The sequence below is a fragment of the Tachysurus fulvidraco genome, chromosome 19, assembly GCF_022655615.1.
Source record: "Tachysurus fulvidraco isolate hzauxx_2018 chromosome 19, HZAU_PFXX_2.0, whole genome shotgun sequence".
Taxonomy (NCBI): Eukaryota; Metazoa; Chordata; class Actinopteri; order Siluriformes; family Bagridae; genus Tachysurus; species Tachysurus fulvidraco.
The window spans coordinates 20,932,113-20,951,636 of record NC_062536.1 but is presented as its reverse complement, the minus strand read 5'-3'; the positions used below and the strand labels follow the sequence as shown (position 1 = coordinate 20,951,636).

The 19,524-nt window shown below is 38.9% G+C and overlaps 4 protein-coding genes across 7 annotated transcripts in view; 3 read left to right on the top strand and 1 right to left on the bottom strand.

Annotated features, from left to right (window-relative positions):
- LOC125139577 (scavenger receptor cysteine-rich type 1 protein M130-like) overlaps nt 1–19,524 on the bottom strand; it is a 257,256-nt gene that overhangs the window by 93,377 nt on the left and 144,355 nt on the right. The gene's annotated exons all lie outside the window — the stretch shown is intronic.
- The window catches only part of LOC113650187 (B-cell receptor CD22-like), a 1,781,460-nt gene that overhangs the window by 1,646,827 nt on the left and 115,109 nt on the right, over nt 1–19,524 (top strand). The window lies entirely within an intron of this gene.
- Nucleotides 2,390–4,694, top strand: LOC125139586 (sialic acid-binding Ig-like lectin 12). Its single transcript, XM_047803991.1, is given in 4 exon segments — nt 2,390–2,458; nt 2,648–3,010; nt 3,165–3,488; nt 4,458–4,694. Coding segments are annotated over 4 exon segments (840 nt in total). The 5' UTR covers nt 2,390–2,400; the 3' UTR covers nt 4,553–4,694.
- Nucleotides 17,062–19,524, top strand: part of LOC113656948 (scavenger receptor cysteine-rich type 1 protein M130-like) — a 158,567-nt gene continuing 156,104 nt past the window's right edge. Inside the window, exons 1-6 of the mRNA XM_047803959.1 lie at nt 17,062–17,360; nt 17,581–17,898; nt 18,013–18,327; nt 18,412–18,738; nt 18,892–19,206; nt 19,428–19,524. The exon at nt 19,428–19,524 is cut by the window's right edge and continues 209 nt beyond it. Of these exons, the coding sequence (XP_047659915.1) occupies nt 17,150–17,360; nt 17,581–17,898; nt 18,013–18,327; nt 18,412–18,738; nt 18,892–19,206; nt 19,428–19,524 (1,583 nt within the window). The 5' untranslated portion in view covers nt 17,062–17,149. The remainder of the gene's footprint in view (nt 17,361–17,580; nt 17,899–18,012; nt 18,328–18,411; nt 18,739–18,891; nt 19,207–19,427) is intronic.

Here is a 19,524-nt window from a genome sequence, read left to right as displayed (position 1 = left end):
TGTAAATCAATGGTCCGAGTTTGGAGACTGTAACTGATGTCTAGTGTTAAAAGTGTTAGTGTAAATGAAAATGAATTTAATTAAAGCCCTTGTCCTATAGGGGGCAGCACTGCCACAGTCAGAATGATTAAATGTTTATAATTTTATTCACTGTACAATGTAATTAAACTCTGAAAAACAAATAAAACAGATAAATAAAAAGTAAACAGAATAAACAGAATAAATAGTAGCTGAGTTTTATAAATGTTGTAAAATTGGCTCTAGATAAAGGAGACTGTCAAATGACAGAAATCTAAGAAACCGTAAGTATACAGACAAACTAAGGAAGTTGTGTGTGTGTGATTGTGGGTGTTTGTGGGATTGTGTAAGTGTGTGTAAGTGTGTGTAAGAGGAAGATCAGCAGTTTTGTGCTCACACTAATTCTGAGACCTGGACATTGGGAACACATTTAGGTAAGGATCACAGTTTTTAATTCTTACATCAAAAGGCAGAAAAGATGATAAACAGATGAATAAAAAGTAAGAGAAGAACAACAAAGACATGAAAGGATCAAAACTGGAATCAGGAAATATGACTGAACAAGTGTGTAGTGTGTGTATATTGTGTGTATACAGTGTGTATAGTGTGTGTATACAGTGTGTGTATAAAGTGTGTATATATTGTATGTGTATACAGAGTGCATATATTACAGTGTCTGTATAGTACAGTGTGCGTGTGTGTGTGTGTGTGTGTGTGTGTGCGTGTGTGTGTGTGTGTGTGTGTGTGTGTGTGTATGTTGTAGTCTGAGGTGGGACAATTTCAGCTATGACAATGGTGAGAAAATAGTAAATATCCAACATGTGTATATTAAAACAGTGCTGTGTCTCAAATGTTGAAGTTTATAGTAACTACACAAACTGTACACACACAATACACACACACTGTACACACACTGTATACACACACAATACACACACACTGTACTATACAGACACTGTAATATATGCACTCTGTATACACACTATATACACACACAATACACACACACTGTATACACACAATATATATACACACTATTACACAAACAATATACTCACTGTTTACACTCATTGTATACACACACTGTAATATACGCACAAAATATAAACACACTGTATACACACATGGTAATGTACACACACATGGTAATGTACACACACACACGGTAATGTATACACACACGGTAATGCACACACACACTGTAATACACACACACATTGTAATAAATAGACACTGTATATAGTCAAAAATGTACACACACACATACACACTGTAATGTACACACACACACACACACACACACACACACACACACACACTGTAATGTACAAACACACGCACACACACACACACACACACACACACACACACACACACACACACACACACTGAATTGTACACACACACACACACACAGTAATGTACACACACACACACACACACACACACTGTAATGTACACACACACACACACACACTGAATTGTACACACACACACAGTAATGTACACACACACACACTGTAATGTACACACACACACGCACTGTAATGTACACGCACACACACACACACTGTAATGTACACACACACACACACAGTAATACACACACACACACACAGTAATACATACACACATTGTAATGTACACATACTGTAATATACACACTGTAATATACACACACTGTAATATACACACTGTAATACACACACTGTAATATACACACTGTAATACACGCACTGTAATACACACACTGTAATATACACACTGTAATATACACACATGTAATATACACACACTGTAATACACACACTGTAATACACCCACTGTAATATACACACTGTAATATACACACTGTAATACACGCACTGTAATATACACACTGTAATATACACACATGTAATATACACACACTGTAATACACACACTGTAATACACACACTGTAATACACACACTGTAATATACACACACTGTAATACACACACTGTAATATACACACTGTAATATACACATACTGTAATACACACACTGTAATACACACACTGTAATATACACACTGTAATATACACACACTGTAATATACACACTGTAATATACACACACTGTAATATACACACACTGTAATATACACACTGTAATATAAACACTGTAATATACACACACTGTAATATACACACTGTAATATACACACACTGTAATATACACACACTGTAATACACACACTGTAATATAAACACTGTAATATACACACTGTAATACACACACTGTAATATACACACACTGTATACACATGTACTAACCGTGTTATTTTGATTACATGATCTGTACTTTACTGTCTGAGATTATTTCTCATTATATTTGTCTCTTCTCCAGATGAATCTTTCATGAACAGAGAAATGAAATCAGTGAAGAAGCTCATCATCATTTACTCTCTATTTCAAGGTTTGTGTAGAATCTAATCTAATTTGTGAGATCATGTAAATATGGCTAGATAATCAGTGTGTTACTGTAGTAATGACTTAATGCTGTGTGTTATTGTTTGTGTGTGTGTGTGTGTGTGTGTGTTATTGTGTGTGTGTGTGTGTGTGTGTGTGTGTGTGTGTGTGTGTGTGTGTTATTGTGTGTTTGCAGCTGTTTTGTCTAGAGAATTCTCCATCAGTCTACCAGAGAGTGTAGAAGCTCTGAGAGGACTCTGTGTTCTCATACCCTGCAGTTTTCAGATTACAGAACAATATGATGCAGACCTCCGGGGAGCTCCTACAGGAATCTGGTTAAAAGATGGCATTAATACTGAGAATAACAAAGTCTTTAACTCTAAAGAAGCTACAGAGAACAAGATTGAAGGTGAAATTATTGGAGATCTCCTCATGAAGAACTGCACCACCATCTTCTACAACATCAGACAGAGTGACAGAGGAACATATTACTTTAGATTAGAGGCTTTGGGACGTCTAAAAAACACTTATACAACATCAGTATCAGTAAGAGTTCGAGGTGAGTACTGCAGCAGTGTGTGTGTGTGTGTGTGTGTGTGTGTGTGTGTGTGTGTGTGTGTGTGTGTGTGTGTGTGTACACTGTAATTACATTAATGATGCACTGGAACACATTTAAAACTCATCTCTAATGTGATAGTGTGTGTTTATCTCAGCATCTCCAATCAGACCCTCAATAACACTGTATAAGGAGGATCAGGGGGAGGTGGAGGACCACAATGAGGTGGTGTAGGTAACTTCACTGAGTCTCATTTGCTCTGCTCGAACTCCATGTCCCTTCAAACCCCCTATTATTACATGGAGCTTCCTGCCTGGGGAGAGAAGACAGGAGCAGAACCACAACACCAGCTTCAGCTCCTCAAAGCTGAACTTCAACGTTACTCTCCTGCATCATGGACTCGATTTCACCTGCACTGCCACCTACCAGCTCCAGAACCTTAACAAATCAGTACAGAGCTCTCGTACTCTACATGTTCTGTGTAAGGGTTTAATCTTAATCAAGTCACATTCAGTAGACCTTTAATGCTTTTTGGAGTCTCCTAAATCCTGTTCCTCCTCCTTCAGATGGTCCTAGAAACACATCAGTATCAGTGTCTCCATCTGATTCAGTACTTTTGGGCAGTTCAGTGTTTCTGAGTTGTAGCAGTCCAGGCGGCATCCGGAACAGATGCCCGAGCCAGCTCAGCTGACTCCTCTGGTGCCATGTGTACTGATGGACACCCTTATGCTTGAACATGGTGTTTGTTATGGATAAACTGTGACTAGCACAGAAGTCCAATAAGAGAACCCCACTCGGGTTCAGGTCGGGGGGGCCGTTCCTCCCAATCACGCCCCTCCAGGTGTCACTGTCGCTGCCCACATGAGCGTTGAAGTCCCCCAGTAGAACGACGGAGTCCCCGGTCGGAGCACTTTCTAGCACCCCTCCCGGAGACGCCAAGAAGGTCGGGTACTCTACACTGCCATTTGGCCCATAAGCACAAATAACAGTGAGAGACCTCTCCCCGACCCGAAGGTGCAAAGAGACGATCCTCTCGTTCACCGCGGTGAACTCCAACACATGGCTGCTGAGCTGAGGGGCTATGAGCAAGCCCACACTAGCCTGCCGCCTCTCACCACGGGCAACTCCAGAGTAGTAGAGAGTCCAGCCTCTCTCGAGGAGTTGGGTTCCAGAGCCCAAGCTGTGCATGGAGTCGAGCCCAACTATCTCTAGTCGATATCTCTCAACCCCCCGCACCAGCTCAGGCTCCTTCCACCCCAGCGAAATGACATGCCTTGTCACTAGAGCCATATTCCCGTCATGTTAATAATATATATGACATTGGTCCAGACAATATTATGTGTGTTGCTAATAAAATGCAAAAAATTTACTAGCAGTTTATTTTACATTTTTAATTCTGAGTTAATTCTCATTGAATTCCATTCTCTGTGTTTAATTATTTTGTGTTCAGTTGTAGATGTTTCCTCTGTGCTGATTGGTGCTGCTGTTGGAGCTTCAGTAATGATGATACTGTGTGGTATATTCCTGTGGTTAACAGTTCTGTGATCACCGTGCCGTCCACACGCCACCACCGCTAGGAGATGAGGCTGCATCAACTTTATTGTAACTTTTAAGCATTAAATCCTCTAAATACATGGTCATGTTATACATTGTTTGAAAGCTTAGACTCTCAGGATTTTACTAATCCCACACACAAAGCATAATATGATTTATAGCAGTCATAAAAATGTAATAAATTTGATAGTCACCTGAACTAGGCGGCGCTAGTTCAGTTTGTTTACTTACCATTAAACTCTTCCCTTTCTTCACTGTGGTAATATTTTCCAAAACAAATATTTCTCATAAATCCACAAGTGTCCAAGAAAATTGAATATTCAAGCCTTTTAATCCAAAACGCTTTGCTCGCCTCACAATAATTATGTTTCTGACCGAAAACTGTAAACAGTTCACTTCCGTCCATTCTTTTGGCTCTCACTTCTCATTGGAGGCTTATGAAACTACACTTTATTCAGATTTGTAGTCCAGAGTCTAACGAATCAAACAAGCCCTCTCATGAGCCACTCGTTGCCCGTGGTGCAGAGATAGACAGCTAAGAAGCCAATGATGGCTCTCCATTCTATTTGGAACAACCTCCTTTTGATTGACAATTGCTCCCTCCAGTAGCAATTTCATGATCTGTTACCTTTACAGCTCTTCCAAAATTTGATGTTGGCTTGTCAGAGCAAGTATTCCCAAAGCCCGGTATGCTAGGGTGCCAATACTTTTGAAGAATACCCAAACACACACACACATAAGCACACACTCACTAACACACACACACTCACACACACGCAAACACTCACTAACACACACACACATACACACACACACACGCACACACAATCACTCACTAACACACACACACAAACACACAAACGCTCATACTACCAAAACAGCCTTCTTCCACCTTAGAAACATTGCCAAGCTGAGAAACATCCTGTCTGTATCTGATGCTGAGAAGCTAGTTCATGCGTTCATGACCTCTAGACTGGACTATTGTAATGCATTACTAGGTGGTTGTCCTGCATCTTTAATAAATAGGTTACAGTTAGTCCAAAATGCAGCTGCCAGAGTTCTCACCAGGACAAGAAAGTATGACCTTATAACCCCAATTTTATCATCTCTACACTGGCTACCTGTTAAGTTTAGAACTGATTACAAACTGCTGCTACTTACGTACAAGGCTCTTAATGGTTTAGCTCCCATGTATCTAACTAGTCTTCTAACACGTTACAATCCTTCACGCTCTCTGAGATCACAAAACTCAGGACTTCTGCTAGTTCCCAGAATATCTAAGTCTACTAAAGGTGGTAGAGCGTTTTCTTATTTAGCTCCCAAACTTTGGAATACTCTTCCTGATAGTGTTCGGGGCTCAGACACACTTTCCCAGTTTAAATGTAGATTAAAAACTCATCTCTTTAGTCAGGCGTACACATAATACATCCCATAATATCATGCACCAGTACATCAGACCAGCACATTTTTATGAACAGCAGATATGTTAATCCCTTTCCACTGCTTCTCTCTTTGTACCCATCCCGAGGCATCCAGACACTGTACCAGCTACCAACGTCCTCTGTGGGACGAAGCCTTTGGACGTTCACTGAGCCGAGGCCGACTCTAAGAATCCTGAGACATCTCCAGTTAGACTCTGTGGTACTCAGGAGATCAGAAGTCCTTGAACCTCACACCAATACAACATTTAACTGACTGTATATTACAATCACACCCCCAGTGTCACCCATATGAGGATGGGTTCCCCCTTGAGTCCGGTTCCTCTCAAGGTTTCTTCCTTTACCAATTTAAGGCAGTTTTTCCTTGCCACTGCTGCCTGAGTCACCTCAGACTCGCTCATAGGGGAATAAATACATACACACTGTGAACTATATACATCTAATAATAACCTAGAATTTTTATTCTGTTAATTCTTATTTCTTTTATTATCCGTTAATTCCTTTATCATTAATTATGTTTACCTTCTGCTCTGTGTTTATGTTCTGTAAAGCTGCTTTGAGACAATGTCTATTGTAAAAAGCGCTATACAAATAAACTTGAATTGAATTGAATTGAACAAACACTCACTAACACACACATATACACACACACATATATATATACACCCACACACACACATGCTATGAGTTCATACCTGAATACCTGTGTCACAATTCACCTTATTGTGCTGAGTGTTTCGATATATCACGTCATTGTTGTGGAACTTTTTTGATTTTGCATATACTGGAGGCTGTGGGAAAACTGAAAGGCCAGTAGGTCCACCAATTTAAACCTATGTCCAGAGTATCACCCAAAAGAAGCTGGCTGAGTTTGAGTTAGATAGCTAGAAAGCTTGCTGAGTTATAAACCTCTAAACGTTATAATGGGTGTCTATGGCAAAAAAGACCATTTTGAGACCCGGTACTGTGAGTACCAGAACTCTTATCACTTAGAAAAGGAACAGCAACAAACTTCAGACCAGGGTCTACACCATAACCGATCTTGGTGCATGTGACTCGAAAGCCCTAGGAGGAGTTACTCTGGATACATTTTTGTATCAGAACAGAATTTGTATTTAACAGACGGTGTGAGGACAGATGACCTGAGCACTCAGCTGTATCAGTGGGACTTAAATCCATCTGTACACAGCAGTGATCACATCAGTGTCCATGTTGGAGTAGTGCCGGTATCTCAGTCATCTTACATGAAACCGTGTCTCTTGGCATTAAACACACGCTTTTATCACATAAAGCTCCAAAGTTCTAATGAAAGGCAGACAGACAGACAGATATAACAGAGACAGAAAGACAGAACTGATTAAATTCCCATTTGTTTAATGATCTAATGTTGAATAAATATAAGAAGTTCTTGCTACACGTTCAAAGGATGAGAGAATGAGAGTTTATATGTATTTTAATACAAATGGGGCATTATGTGATCAGCTGAGGGGAGATTTGTGTAGCCTCCATCATCCTGTATGTCTCAGAGGAGGTGATGAGCTGGAGACTCTGTGTGCTGTGGTCCGTGTTAGTGTTTCGTGTCATGTATGTGTTTAGTGTTTAACACATTGTTTAGACTTTGTGTATGTGTTATGATTGTATTTACTCTGTTAAAAACCTCCTGCTTGCTTTGTGCAATTTAAATGGATGAAAGTTAAACATGCTTTTATTGTAGAACATCCCTCAGATGGAGTGATGTAGTAATGCACACAAGACACGTCCAGTTGCAGCATCATTTTTTTCCATTAGTACTTTCCAATACTAAGTTTTTTCTCTTTGCTATCGTCCCTTTGGGTATAACATGGATATTATGGTACTCTGGATAAGGATTATTGTGTATTATTGCACTACATCATTAAATCTATTTGTGTATGTTCTCCAGGTGAACTTTCCTGAACCCAGAGATAAAATCAGCATTGTTTGTTTTCTGTTTTTTGTTTGTTTCAGTAATTAATGTGTGACCTAATAATAAATGTGTTAAACTGAATCAGTTTGGTGTCATTCTGTAATGCAGTCACAGCTCTTACTGGTTCTTAGTCTCGAGACATGTCATTACTAGCTGAAATCAATCCTCTGCCTGCTCACGCCACCATATGCTGGTGACTGCATGAATAACCAACTAAATCAACCAAAATAAACCAAAATGTTCATCAAAAATATTTATTTATTATTTTTTAGTATTTAAGTTATGGTTAATTATGTTACCAAATATAACACAACTTAAATAATTAAACTTGAATAAGCCCAATAAATGTAAATTATACATTTATTAAGGACTTTGTTTTAAAACACTCTAATAATGAATATTTTGGGAGATTTGTTTAAGTGTAATATCACTCCTAAAACCAGTTTATCTCATCAATAGAATAGAATAATTTATTGTCATTGTACAATGAAATGAAGGCTCACATTTAAAAGGAGCACATATTCTAATTCTAATTAAGGCAATACCACGACTGAGATGCCCTTGAGCAAGGCACCGAACCTTAAACTGCTTCCTGGTGTTTTGTTACTGATAGTTTGTTATTGTGTGTGGGCACGTGTGTGTTATTGTGTGTGTGTGTGTTATTGTGTGTTTGTTATTGTGTGTGTGTTATTGTGTGCGTGTGTGTGTGTTATTGTGTGCGTGTGTGTGTGTGTGTGTGTGTGTTATTGTGTGCGTGTGTGTGTGTTATTGTGTGCGTGTGTGTGTGTTATTGTGTGCGTGTGTGTGTGTGTGTGTGTGTTATTGTGTGCGTGTGTGTGTGTGTGTGTGTTATTGTGTGTTTGTTATTGTGTGTGTGTGTGTGTGTGTTATTGTGTGTGTGTGTGTGTGTGTGTGTGTGTGTGTGTGTGCATCTGTGTGTGTGTGTGTGTGTGTGTGTTATTGTGTGTTTGCAGCTGTTTTGTGTAGAGAATTCTCCATCAGTCTACCAGAGAGTGTAGAAGCTCTGAGAGGACTCTGTGTTCTCATACCCTGCAGATTTCAGATTACAGAACAATATGACGTAGACCTCCGGGGAGCTCCTACAGGTATCTGGTTAAAATATGGCACTGATGTCAGTAACAAAGTCTTTAACTCTAATGTAAATACAGAGAACAAGATTGAAGGTGAAATTATAGGAGATCTCCTCATGAAGAACTGCACCACCTTCTTCTACAACACCAGTGAGAGTGACAGAGGAATATATTACTTTAGATTAGATTAGATTCAACGTTATTAGAGGCTACGGAAAGTTTAAAAAACACTTATAGACCATCAGCATCAGTAAGAGTTCAAGGTGAGTACTGCAGCAGTGTGTGTATACACACACACACACACACACACACACACACACACACACACACACACACTCACTCACACACAAACTCACTCACACACACAACCATTGTGTAAAGTGGGAGTGACAGTTAAAGACTGAGTGACTATAAACACCAGATATTTAAATTCAGATTTATAAACATGAATTAGATTTATTTATATACAGCCTGGCAAAAAAATCACCACCTTAATTTTAAATAGAAATTAATTAATGAAACATGAATGAATGAATGAATGAAAAGAATGAAACAGGTAAGAGCTTTCCACTGAATTATTACTGCAGTGATTAATATGTTTCAGCTGCTAACAGGTTATTTAATACGAACTGAAGCCGTGAGCAGCTTCTCATTTCTTAAACCATCAAGTGGGAAGTCAGATCCTGTGGTCATGGGAAAGACATTACTCTGTTTCAGAAGGGGCAAATTATTGGCCTGTGTCAAGCAAAGAAAAGGGCAAAGGAGCTGAAACTACTAACCCTGGGTCCAGAAACCCTGGAAGCTTTGTGGAGAAACATCTTCCAAGTGGTCAGAGAAAAGGATGGATTATGATAAGAAATCACTTCAACTTTTGGTGAAATTAAATCATAAAAAACAACAGTAGAACTTAATTGTGTTACGTGTTAAGTGTTAATTTTGTTAAGTGCTGAAGTCACCAATGCATTTTTTGGTGCATTAAAACCCCTGAATTTTCATTACACAACTAAGTAAGCTACATTTTTCACCATGTAACTGAAATATTCACTTTTTGTTACACAATTCAGGAAACTATGAAATAAAGTAAATACAGCTTGTGGTTTTAAACCTGACAGAGTGGTAGGAAAAAAACACATATAATCATTACTTATTTATTTATTTATTTATTTATTTATTTATTTATTTATTTATTTATAGACAACTCTTTATACCTCAAAAATTTTAAATGCTATTTTGTCAAGTGCAAAATTTCATACAACTGTATACATGTATGGTTAACTTTACATACAATTTAATAATAATTGTAATGCTTTAAATAATATAATGATATTTAAAGGATGTTTCTGTAAACTAATCTGCTGAACATTATAATTTAGAGTAAATACAAAAAATGAAAAATATTAGAAATGTTACATAAAATAGTCTGTGTAGATTTCCAGGAGAAATACAGCAGATTCTCCAACATACATAGTAAAACTTACCTGTTAATGTCCTTATAAAAATACACTAATTGTACTGGAGTTTCTACAAATTTAATTTTTTAATGTAGAAATTATTTATTAAATACTTATGAAAGGTGCTTAGATGATTTAGATTATCTACTGTAGGTATAAATATTTTTCTAACCAACAACACATTTTTTTGCCATCATTTTACTGTAATGATGTAATGAATCAGGAAGTTTCCAGGAAATGTTTAACCCTTGTATTGTCCTCCTATACAAATTAGGAGCGCTGAGTCAAATTGACCTTGTCTGTTTTGACTGCTTATAAAAAATGAAGTATATATGATAGCCTTTTTATTTTCTTAGTCTAACTTGTTTCCAACATATTAACATATATTTTACAAATATATATTCGGTATAATAAACCTTATTTATTTACAGAAATGCCTCATTTTTTAGTAAAAAAATAAACATACAGTAAATTTGAATTATTATCACTATAGAGGCACAAAAGTTGATGCACAATTTCAGACTGGTATTTTTCAATGGCAGGAGATTGTTTTGAAACCATTTTGACCATTTTTAATTTAATCTATTTTGCCCACCTGATGTCATCTGATCAACCAACAACAGGCTACACACACACACACACACACACACACACACACACACACACACACACACACACACACACACACAAACACACTCACTCACACACACAGACACACACACACACACTCACACACTCACACACTCACTCACACACACACACACACGTACACACACACACACGTACACACACACACACTCACACACACACACACACACACACACACACACACACTCACACACACACACACACACACACACACACACACACACACACACAAACACACACTCAAAAACATGCCATAATTTCATGTGAATAAAACTTTGTTTACCTCTGCTCTGTTTTTTATTATACTTAATTTATGAATGATAAACCTTATGAAATTTTGCCATGTTTTGAGTAAAATAAGCAGAAATTATTAAATATTATTTTGGATAACCGCTGACTGATAAATGTCAAACATTACTCAGCATATCTCCAGGCCAAAGCTGACTGATGCAACTAAATTCATAAATAAAAGAGGAAACAAATATGATTTGAATATGAAAACACAACGTGTGTGTGTGTGTGTGTGTGTGTGTGTGTGTGTGTGTGTGTGTGTGTGTGTGTGTGTGTGTAAAGATTGTTGGTAGAGGATATAACAAGTGTGAAGTATTTACAAATGAGTAGCTTTTGTTTTTTCTGCAAGGCCTAATGAATTGCTATGCCCAGTGCTTGTGTGTGTGTGTGTGTGTGTGTGTGTGTGTGTGTGTGTGTGTGTGTGTGTGTGTGTGTGTGTGTGTGTGTAAATGTGGCCGGGTCAAAATGACCCAAGCGGAACAAAAATGCGTAGTTTATATTGTTCTGAATACATAGTTCAAGGAAAATAGACAAAATTAATTTTGCTTGCAAAGTTCATAATTTGGAACAATCCTGCTAAATTTCAGGCAAATATGTGGAAGAAAACCCAAGTTATGACACATTAAATTCTTCCGGCCGGTTCAAACAGACCCTGGGACAATATGAAGGTTAAAGTAATTGTACAGAACAAATGCTAAAGACGTTTTTCTGATAAAGAGACTTTTACAGAGAAGCTCAGATGAATCCATCTAAATGTCTGATCACTTGAAAACATGCTTCTCTTCAAAATTCTACATAATTTGCTTTGTTCTATAAATGTTTCTCAAGTCACCACAAAACAGAAGAGAAAGTATTACACCAGGTCGTGTGCAGGTCATGATGAACATTGTTCTCTTTTTTATCAGTTACTACACAAAATACTGCAAATGTAGATTGTGGCAGATTCTCTGTGCCTCTATATTCTCTAATATCTACAACATACACAACTTATATTTAATTTAACTACATTATAGATAACTGTTATTACAGCTCAATAATATTTATTACTATTGTGTATTAATAAACATATTTATACTATAATCTCTGTGTGTTTATTTTGTGTTCAGTTGTTTCCTCTGTGCTGATTGGTGCTGCTGTTGGAGCTTCAGTAATGATGATACTGTGTGATATATTACTGTGGTTAAGACACGAAACAAACCTCCAACTGGACGAGACGATACATCAGGGAATGTGTTAAATGATAAGTTGTTGCTCGTTGCTGCCTGCTTTTTGTTCCAGTTTTTGTGCTCCGGCGTTTTTCTTGTGGGTTGGAATTTATTTTGAGCGACCTACAAACTTTTCTTTTTGTAGAAATGACATTATTTACATTGACAATATTTACTGCAAAGTGTCAACATTATTTTCTGTTAACCGTGCCGGCTACGGCACACCACCGCTAGGGGATGAGGCTGCATCAAATTCGTTGTAACTTTTAAGCATTAAATCCTCTAAATACACGGTTAAATTATATACTGTTTGAAAGCTTAGACTCTCAGGATATTATTAAGCCCACACACAAAGCATAATATGATTTATAGCCGTCATAATAATTTAATCAAGTTGTTAGCCACCTGAACTAGGCGGCGCTAGTTCGGTTTGTTTACTTACCTTTAAATGCAGAGATAGTGCAGAGATAGACGGCTGAGAAGCCAATGATGTCTCTCCATCCTAGGTGGGACACCCTCCCTTTGACTGACAATTGCTCCCTCCAGTAGTGATTTCATGATTAACTACATTATAGATAACTGTTATTACAGCTCAATAATATTTATTACTATTGTGTATTAATTAACATATTTATACTATAATCTCTGTGTGTTTATTTTGTGTTCAGTTGTAGATGTTACGAACTTTTACGAACATTCCTACGAACTTTTCTTTTTGTAGAAATGACATTATTTACATTGACATTATTTACTGTAAAGTGTCACTATATGAGGATGAGGTTCACATCTTCCTCATATCATCTCAGGGAGTTTTGTCTCACCACCGTCACCTACGGCTTGCTCATCAGGGATAAATATTAATTATATTTTAAACTTTGTCATTTTAATTCTATATTTTTATATGATTGTAAAGCTGTTTGGAGACAATGTCCATTGTTTAAAGGTTTATACTGTTTTCCATTTTTTGATGTAATGTCTCATAAATGCTCTGTAATATTTATATATTTCTGTCTGTGTGTCTGATCTGAAAGCATCGTTTGATTTTGAGCACAGATTAGATGGTTGATATTGACAGTGTAATGAGTCTGTCTGTGTTCTGACAGTACAGTTTGGATTTATTTATTTGAAAATTGGATTTGGTTTTGTATTTAATATCTGAAAAAATGGGTGAATCCACAAGAAAAACAGAAAGGATTTACAGAATAAAAAAGTTCAGAATGAACCAATCAGATTTGATCTCATGTTTAATACTAATTACCTGTGCAAGATGTTGTGCTGAAGCAACACCATCCGCTCTGCATCTGAAGTTAGAGTCCAGTGCCATGGCAAGCATTACTCCGGATCATTCTATGGGACTCTGGCCTTCACTGCCTTCGTGCCCATCAGACCTTAAAGGTTTTATTTGCCCATTCCACCACTACAGATTTTGCATGCTGGGTAAAAACACCTACAGGAAGTACTGGCTTTGCAGCTCATCAGCTTATAGTGAAAGTTTATTTATCACTACACATCTATCCCTAATGATCAAGCCTGAGGTGACGGTGGTGAGGAAAAACTTCCTGAGATGATAAGAGGAAGAAACTCAAGTTCCAGATGGTTTTGGATAGTTACGGTTCCTGTAAATTGTAAAACTAAACTGTAAACATTAAGGTGTTTACAGAGCGACAAGCTGAAAACAAATGAATGGAATCATGAGATTTATTAAGATCAGTGGATTAAAATATAGGATATAGAGATGAGGAGAAATGTAGAATTAATTCTCTTCACACTCCATCACAGTAGGTGGCGGTATGAAGCTATGAAGTTTAAAGTCCACTTTAAGGACAGTCTTTAAAAAACATACACATTTATGTATATGTATATTTATGCATATGTATATACATTATATCTGCATCTATATTTTATATTTTTATATAGTTTTTTTATACAGTTTTCTTATATAGTTTATACTTTTTATTATTGTTCTATTATTTTTTTTTTGTTTGTTTGCTTTTTTTTTTAAATACTTTTTATTCTTATACCGGACATTTACATAAAGTAATAAAAATTAACAAAGTGTGAGAAAGTCACTTCCCAACACTGATATGACTCCTGCAGAGCTAATCAGAGCACCGACAGCTCTGTGGATCAGCACACCGGCAGGCAGGCGGTGAAGGTGGTGTAGGGAGAGGAAACAAGAGCGAGGCTGATGCACTAGGATACAGGCCAGGCTAAGGAGCACAAACCCTCTGTGCCGAGCATCTTACTGCTAATGTACGGTCACTTCAGGACAAAATCTTTTATTCAGCTTCTTTTTATAATTCACCCCGACGTGGCTAATGAGTTAGCAGTCAGTCAGATGACCGCACCGACTGAACAAGGGACTCCGGTAAGAACAGAGGCGGCGCTCTGTGTGTTCACATTCACAATGACTGGTGCACTAATGTCACACTGACTCACACTCATTGTTCTACAACATCTGCTACTCTAACACACACCTCTGTTACATACAAGCTGTTACATCCACCTCCATCAGACGTCACCGTGCTGCTGTTATTACTTACTGTTTAATTAATATCACACAAGCTTCTACTGCACTGATGCTCCACATTTTATTTAGAATTTTGTGGATTTTAAGACTTTATTTTTTACTGGGAATTTTACTGACAAATGTCACTGTTTTTATACAAAGACAATAAAGATTCTGTTCTATTGTATTCTGTTCTGTTCTGTTCTCAGGAACACACACATAAATTCACTTCAGTTCACATCATGAAAACATTTTCCTCATTTTAATAATAAAGTCTCATATTCAGAGTTAAGCTCATAATGAGGACTTAATACTGAAATGACACACATGGTAACTCCAGACATAAACACTATTCAGGAGTTGTGTTTGTGTTTTTATTTATGGGTTTATACATTATGGGTTAGATTTGTGTGGGTTTGTATATTTTATTCTTTATTACTTATTATTTATTAATAATAATAATACAGCAGTTTCCTAACAGCGCCCCCAGCAGGTCATTCACAACAGGTGTGTGTGTGTGTGTGTGTGTGTGTGTGTGTGTGTGTGTGTGTGTGTGTGTGTGTGTGTGTAGAAGGGATGTGTAACTGATGTAGTTACAGTGTGTATATCAGTGTGTGTATCTGCTCTGTGCAGCTGTCAGGAATTAATGCTGTACGACAGCCGAGTGTTTCCTCTCTCTGACATCAGTGTGTGATGTGGTCGACTCTCATCAGAGACAGGAGGTGGAGCTCTGTTCATCAGTCACACACCACAGAGACAGGAGGCGGAGCTCTGTTCATCAGTCACACACCTCAGAGACAGGAGGCGGAGCTCTGTTCATCAGTCACACACCTCAGAGACAGGAGGTGGAGCTCTGTTCATCAGTCACACACCTCAGAGACAGGAGGTGGAGCTCTGTTCATCAGTCACACACCACAGAGATGGGAGGCGGAGCTCTGTTCATCAGTCACACACCACAGAGACAGGAGGCGGAGCTCTGTTCATCAGTCACACACCACAGAGACAGGAGGTGGAGCTCTGTTCATCAGCTCTGACGTTATTTTGATATATATGGAGAAAGTGAAAGATGCCTCATCTGATTTGTTATTGAGGCTGTGTGATGATTTCCTCTCGTCTTTCTAATAAGGTAACAGTGCGTGTGATTGGTGGCCGTCTCTCTCCCTCTGTCTGTCTCTCTGTCTGTCTCTCTGTAGGGGGCTGAATGAGGGGATACACTTCTCTCAGTCTCTCTGGGCGAGTGGAGGTGAACACATCGTGTACAGCGAGGAGGGAGATGGAAATCTGTCTGACTTTAATTCTTCTCTCATCCACACTCACACTCACAGCAGCTGGTAAGTTCACACTGATTATTCACACGAAAACATCACACACTTCTCACTTTAACAGTAGGGACCAGTTTTAATCATGACATGAAGAAAGTTTCCTGGAGTGATTGTAACTTTATAAACAGTGAAAGTGTTTTATCTTTATAGAATATAAAAAGCTGTACATGAGAGTACACACATCATCCTCAGGGTTTGTTCTGAGGCCTCACTTATAAAATCAGAGAGAGATTAATGTTTAGAGTTTAGACATGATTTAGTGTGAGTGTGTGTGTGTGTTTGTGTGTGTGTGTGTGTGTGTCAGTGAGTGTGTGTGAGTGTGTGTGAGTGTGTGTGTGTGTAAGTGAGTGTGTGTGTAAGTGAGTGTGTGTGTGTGTGTGTGTGTGAGAGAGAAAAATAGAGTTTAAATCTCTCTCTCTCCCTCTCTTTCTCTCTCTCTCTCTCTCTCTCTCTCTCTCTCTCTCTCTCTCTCTCTCTCTCTCTCTCTCTCTCTCTCTCTCTCTCTCTTTCTCTCTCTCTCTCTCTCTCTCTCTCTTTCTCTCTCTCTCTGTCTCTCTCTCTCTGTCTCTCTCTCTCTCTCTCTCTCTCTCAGACGTGAGGTTGGTGAATGGTGGAAGTCGCTGTACTGGGAGAGTGGAGGTTCTTCAAGATGGACGGTGGGGAACAGTGTGTGGTGATGGCTGGGATATGAAAGATGCTGCAGTGGTGTGTAGAGAGCTGCGCTGTGGGGAGGCTGTAAATGCACCACAATACGGTCACTTTGGACCAGGAGCAGGACCAATCTGGATGTTTAATGTGGACTGTAGTGGATCAGAGTCGACACTGAAGGACTGTGGGTCATCTGGGAGGGGGGAACGTAACTGTGGACATGGTCTTGATGCTGGAGTCACCTGCTCAGGTAAACTTCTGTGTTTAGAACAAACATTACTATTAGTTACATTATTATTATTGATTAATTTTAATTTGACCAATAAATAAACTTTATTAAAATTTAGATGTTTATCTATGTATATTTTAAACACAATAGATTTATTTAAACTATATTTGATAACATTGTAATGATTTCTTTATGTTCTGTCTTGTTGAAAACAATATTTACACAATTAAATAAAACACAGATCACAGAATGCCGAGACTCAGTGCTGGTCCTCACCGGTGCTCTGGGAGAGTGGAGGTGTTTCATGGAGATTCCTGGTCCACAGTGTGTGATGCTGACTTTGACCAGCAGGATGCAGAGGTTGTGTGTCGAGAGCTGGGCTGTGGGATTCCTGTGAAGGTTCTGGGATCAGCTGCTTTTGGACAAGGGGAGGGTCAGGTGTGGACAGAGAAGCTTCAGTGTAGAGGAAACGAATCTGAGATTAGCTTCTGTCCAATATCATCATCACTAAAACACTCAACCTGTTCCCATGACAACGATGTGGGATTAACATGTTCTGGTTAAGTATCATGATGTAACTTCTGTTTAAATACAGACCACATAGCTGTCAATCAAACTTTAAGGTGCCTGTGTTAATGTTCCTCTTTCACTGAGCTCTCGGCTGTTTGTTCAGGTTACACAGAGGCTCGACTGGTGAACGGACCGGACTCCTGTTCTGGTCGAGTGGAGCTCCTGTACCTCGGTGTGAGGGGCACAGTTTGTGCTGTAAGCTGGAATATGAGAGCTGCAGATGTTCTGTGTGCACAGCTGGATTGTGGGAGTGCTGTGGCTGTGGTGAAGGTGGACTGGTTTGGGGAGGGGAGTAACAACATCTGGGCTGATGTGTTTGATTGTCAGGGGAAGGAGACTCACCTATCACAATGTGGTGTCTCAACATGGAGTCGAGCTGCATGCTCTCATAAACATGACGCTGGAGTCATCTGTAATGGTGAGATATTAACGTCACATACACCAGGTTACTGAATAAAGTCAGAGTTCATTACAATATTTAAATGAGCTTCTTCTGCTTCAGGATCCTCTGTGGCACTTCATGAGGGGCGAGTGCAGTTGTCTGGAGGGAGCGAGTGTCAGGGGGAGGTGGAGATTTATTTCAGGCAGGACTGGAGGAGAGTTCTCCTGGACTCGTGGAGTCAGTCTGAGGCGTCTGTGCTCTGCAGACAGCTGGGCTGTGGCTCTGTGCTGAACTACCGCTCCTCTCCATCCACCACTGAACACAAACACATGTGTGTAACAGGATTCAGCTGCTCTGGGAGTGAAGAACATCTGAGGAACTGCAGCAGTGCACAAGCTGAACCTGTCAACTGCAGCTCCGGGGAACAGCTCTACATCACCTGCTCAGGTAAACACCCACAAATAAAAAAACTATTAATGAAAGTGATAAGTATCTTAAAATTGTAAAATATAAATTTTTAAATGTACAGACACTTTCAGTTTTTTATAAAATTATATTATTAACATTATTTAACTTGTTATATAAAAAAATGTTATCCAGTCCGAGAGTCCATCAGGCTGGTTGGTTCTGGGGGAGACTGTGCAGGAAGGCTGGAGGTTTTCCACAGCGGCTCGTGGGGGACTGTGTGTGATGACTCGTGGGGTATTGAGGATGTTCAGGTGGTGTGCAGACAGCTGCAGTGTGGAGAGGCCCTCAGTAACCACATACCAGCCTGGTTTGGTCCTGGAACTGGGTCCATATGGCTGAATGAGGTGGAGTGTGAGGGGAACGAGACGTCCCTGTGGAACTGCAAATATAAGCTGTGTGAAGAGGGTGAATGTGGACACCATGAGGACGTAGGAGTCGTCTGCTCAGGTACAGTGTGATGACTGACAATAAACATGTTAGATATGTATATGTTTTATTTCAAAACTGAGGCCCAAAGTTCCTGAAATTCAACATGATAGTAAGGACTTGTTAATAAATGTAATCCATCTTAAATATATTTTTACATAAAGATAATTTTACACATATTTAACTGTGTGGATAAAACAGGACGTTTTCAAATGAAGTGTAAGTCGTCCTTCTCTCACCAGAGTTTAAAGAGATCCGACTCACGAAGGGCTGTGAGGGGAATATGGAAGTGTTCTACAATGGAACCTGGGGTAATGTGTGTCACAATCAGATGGCTGA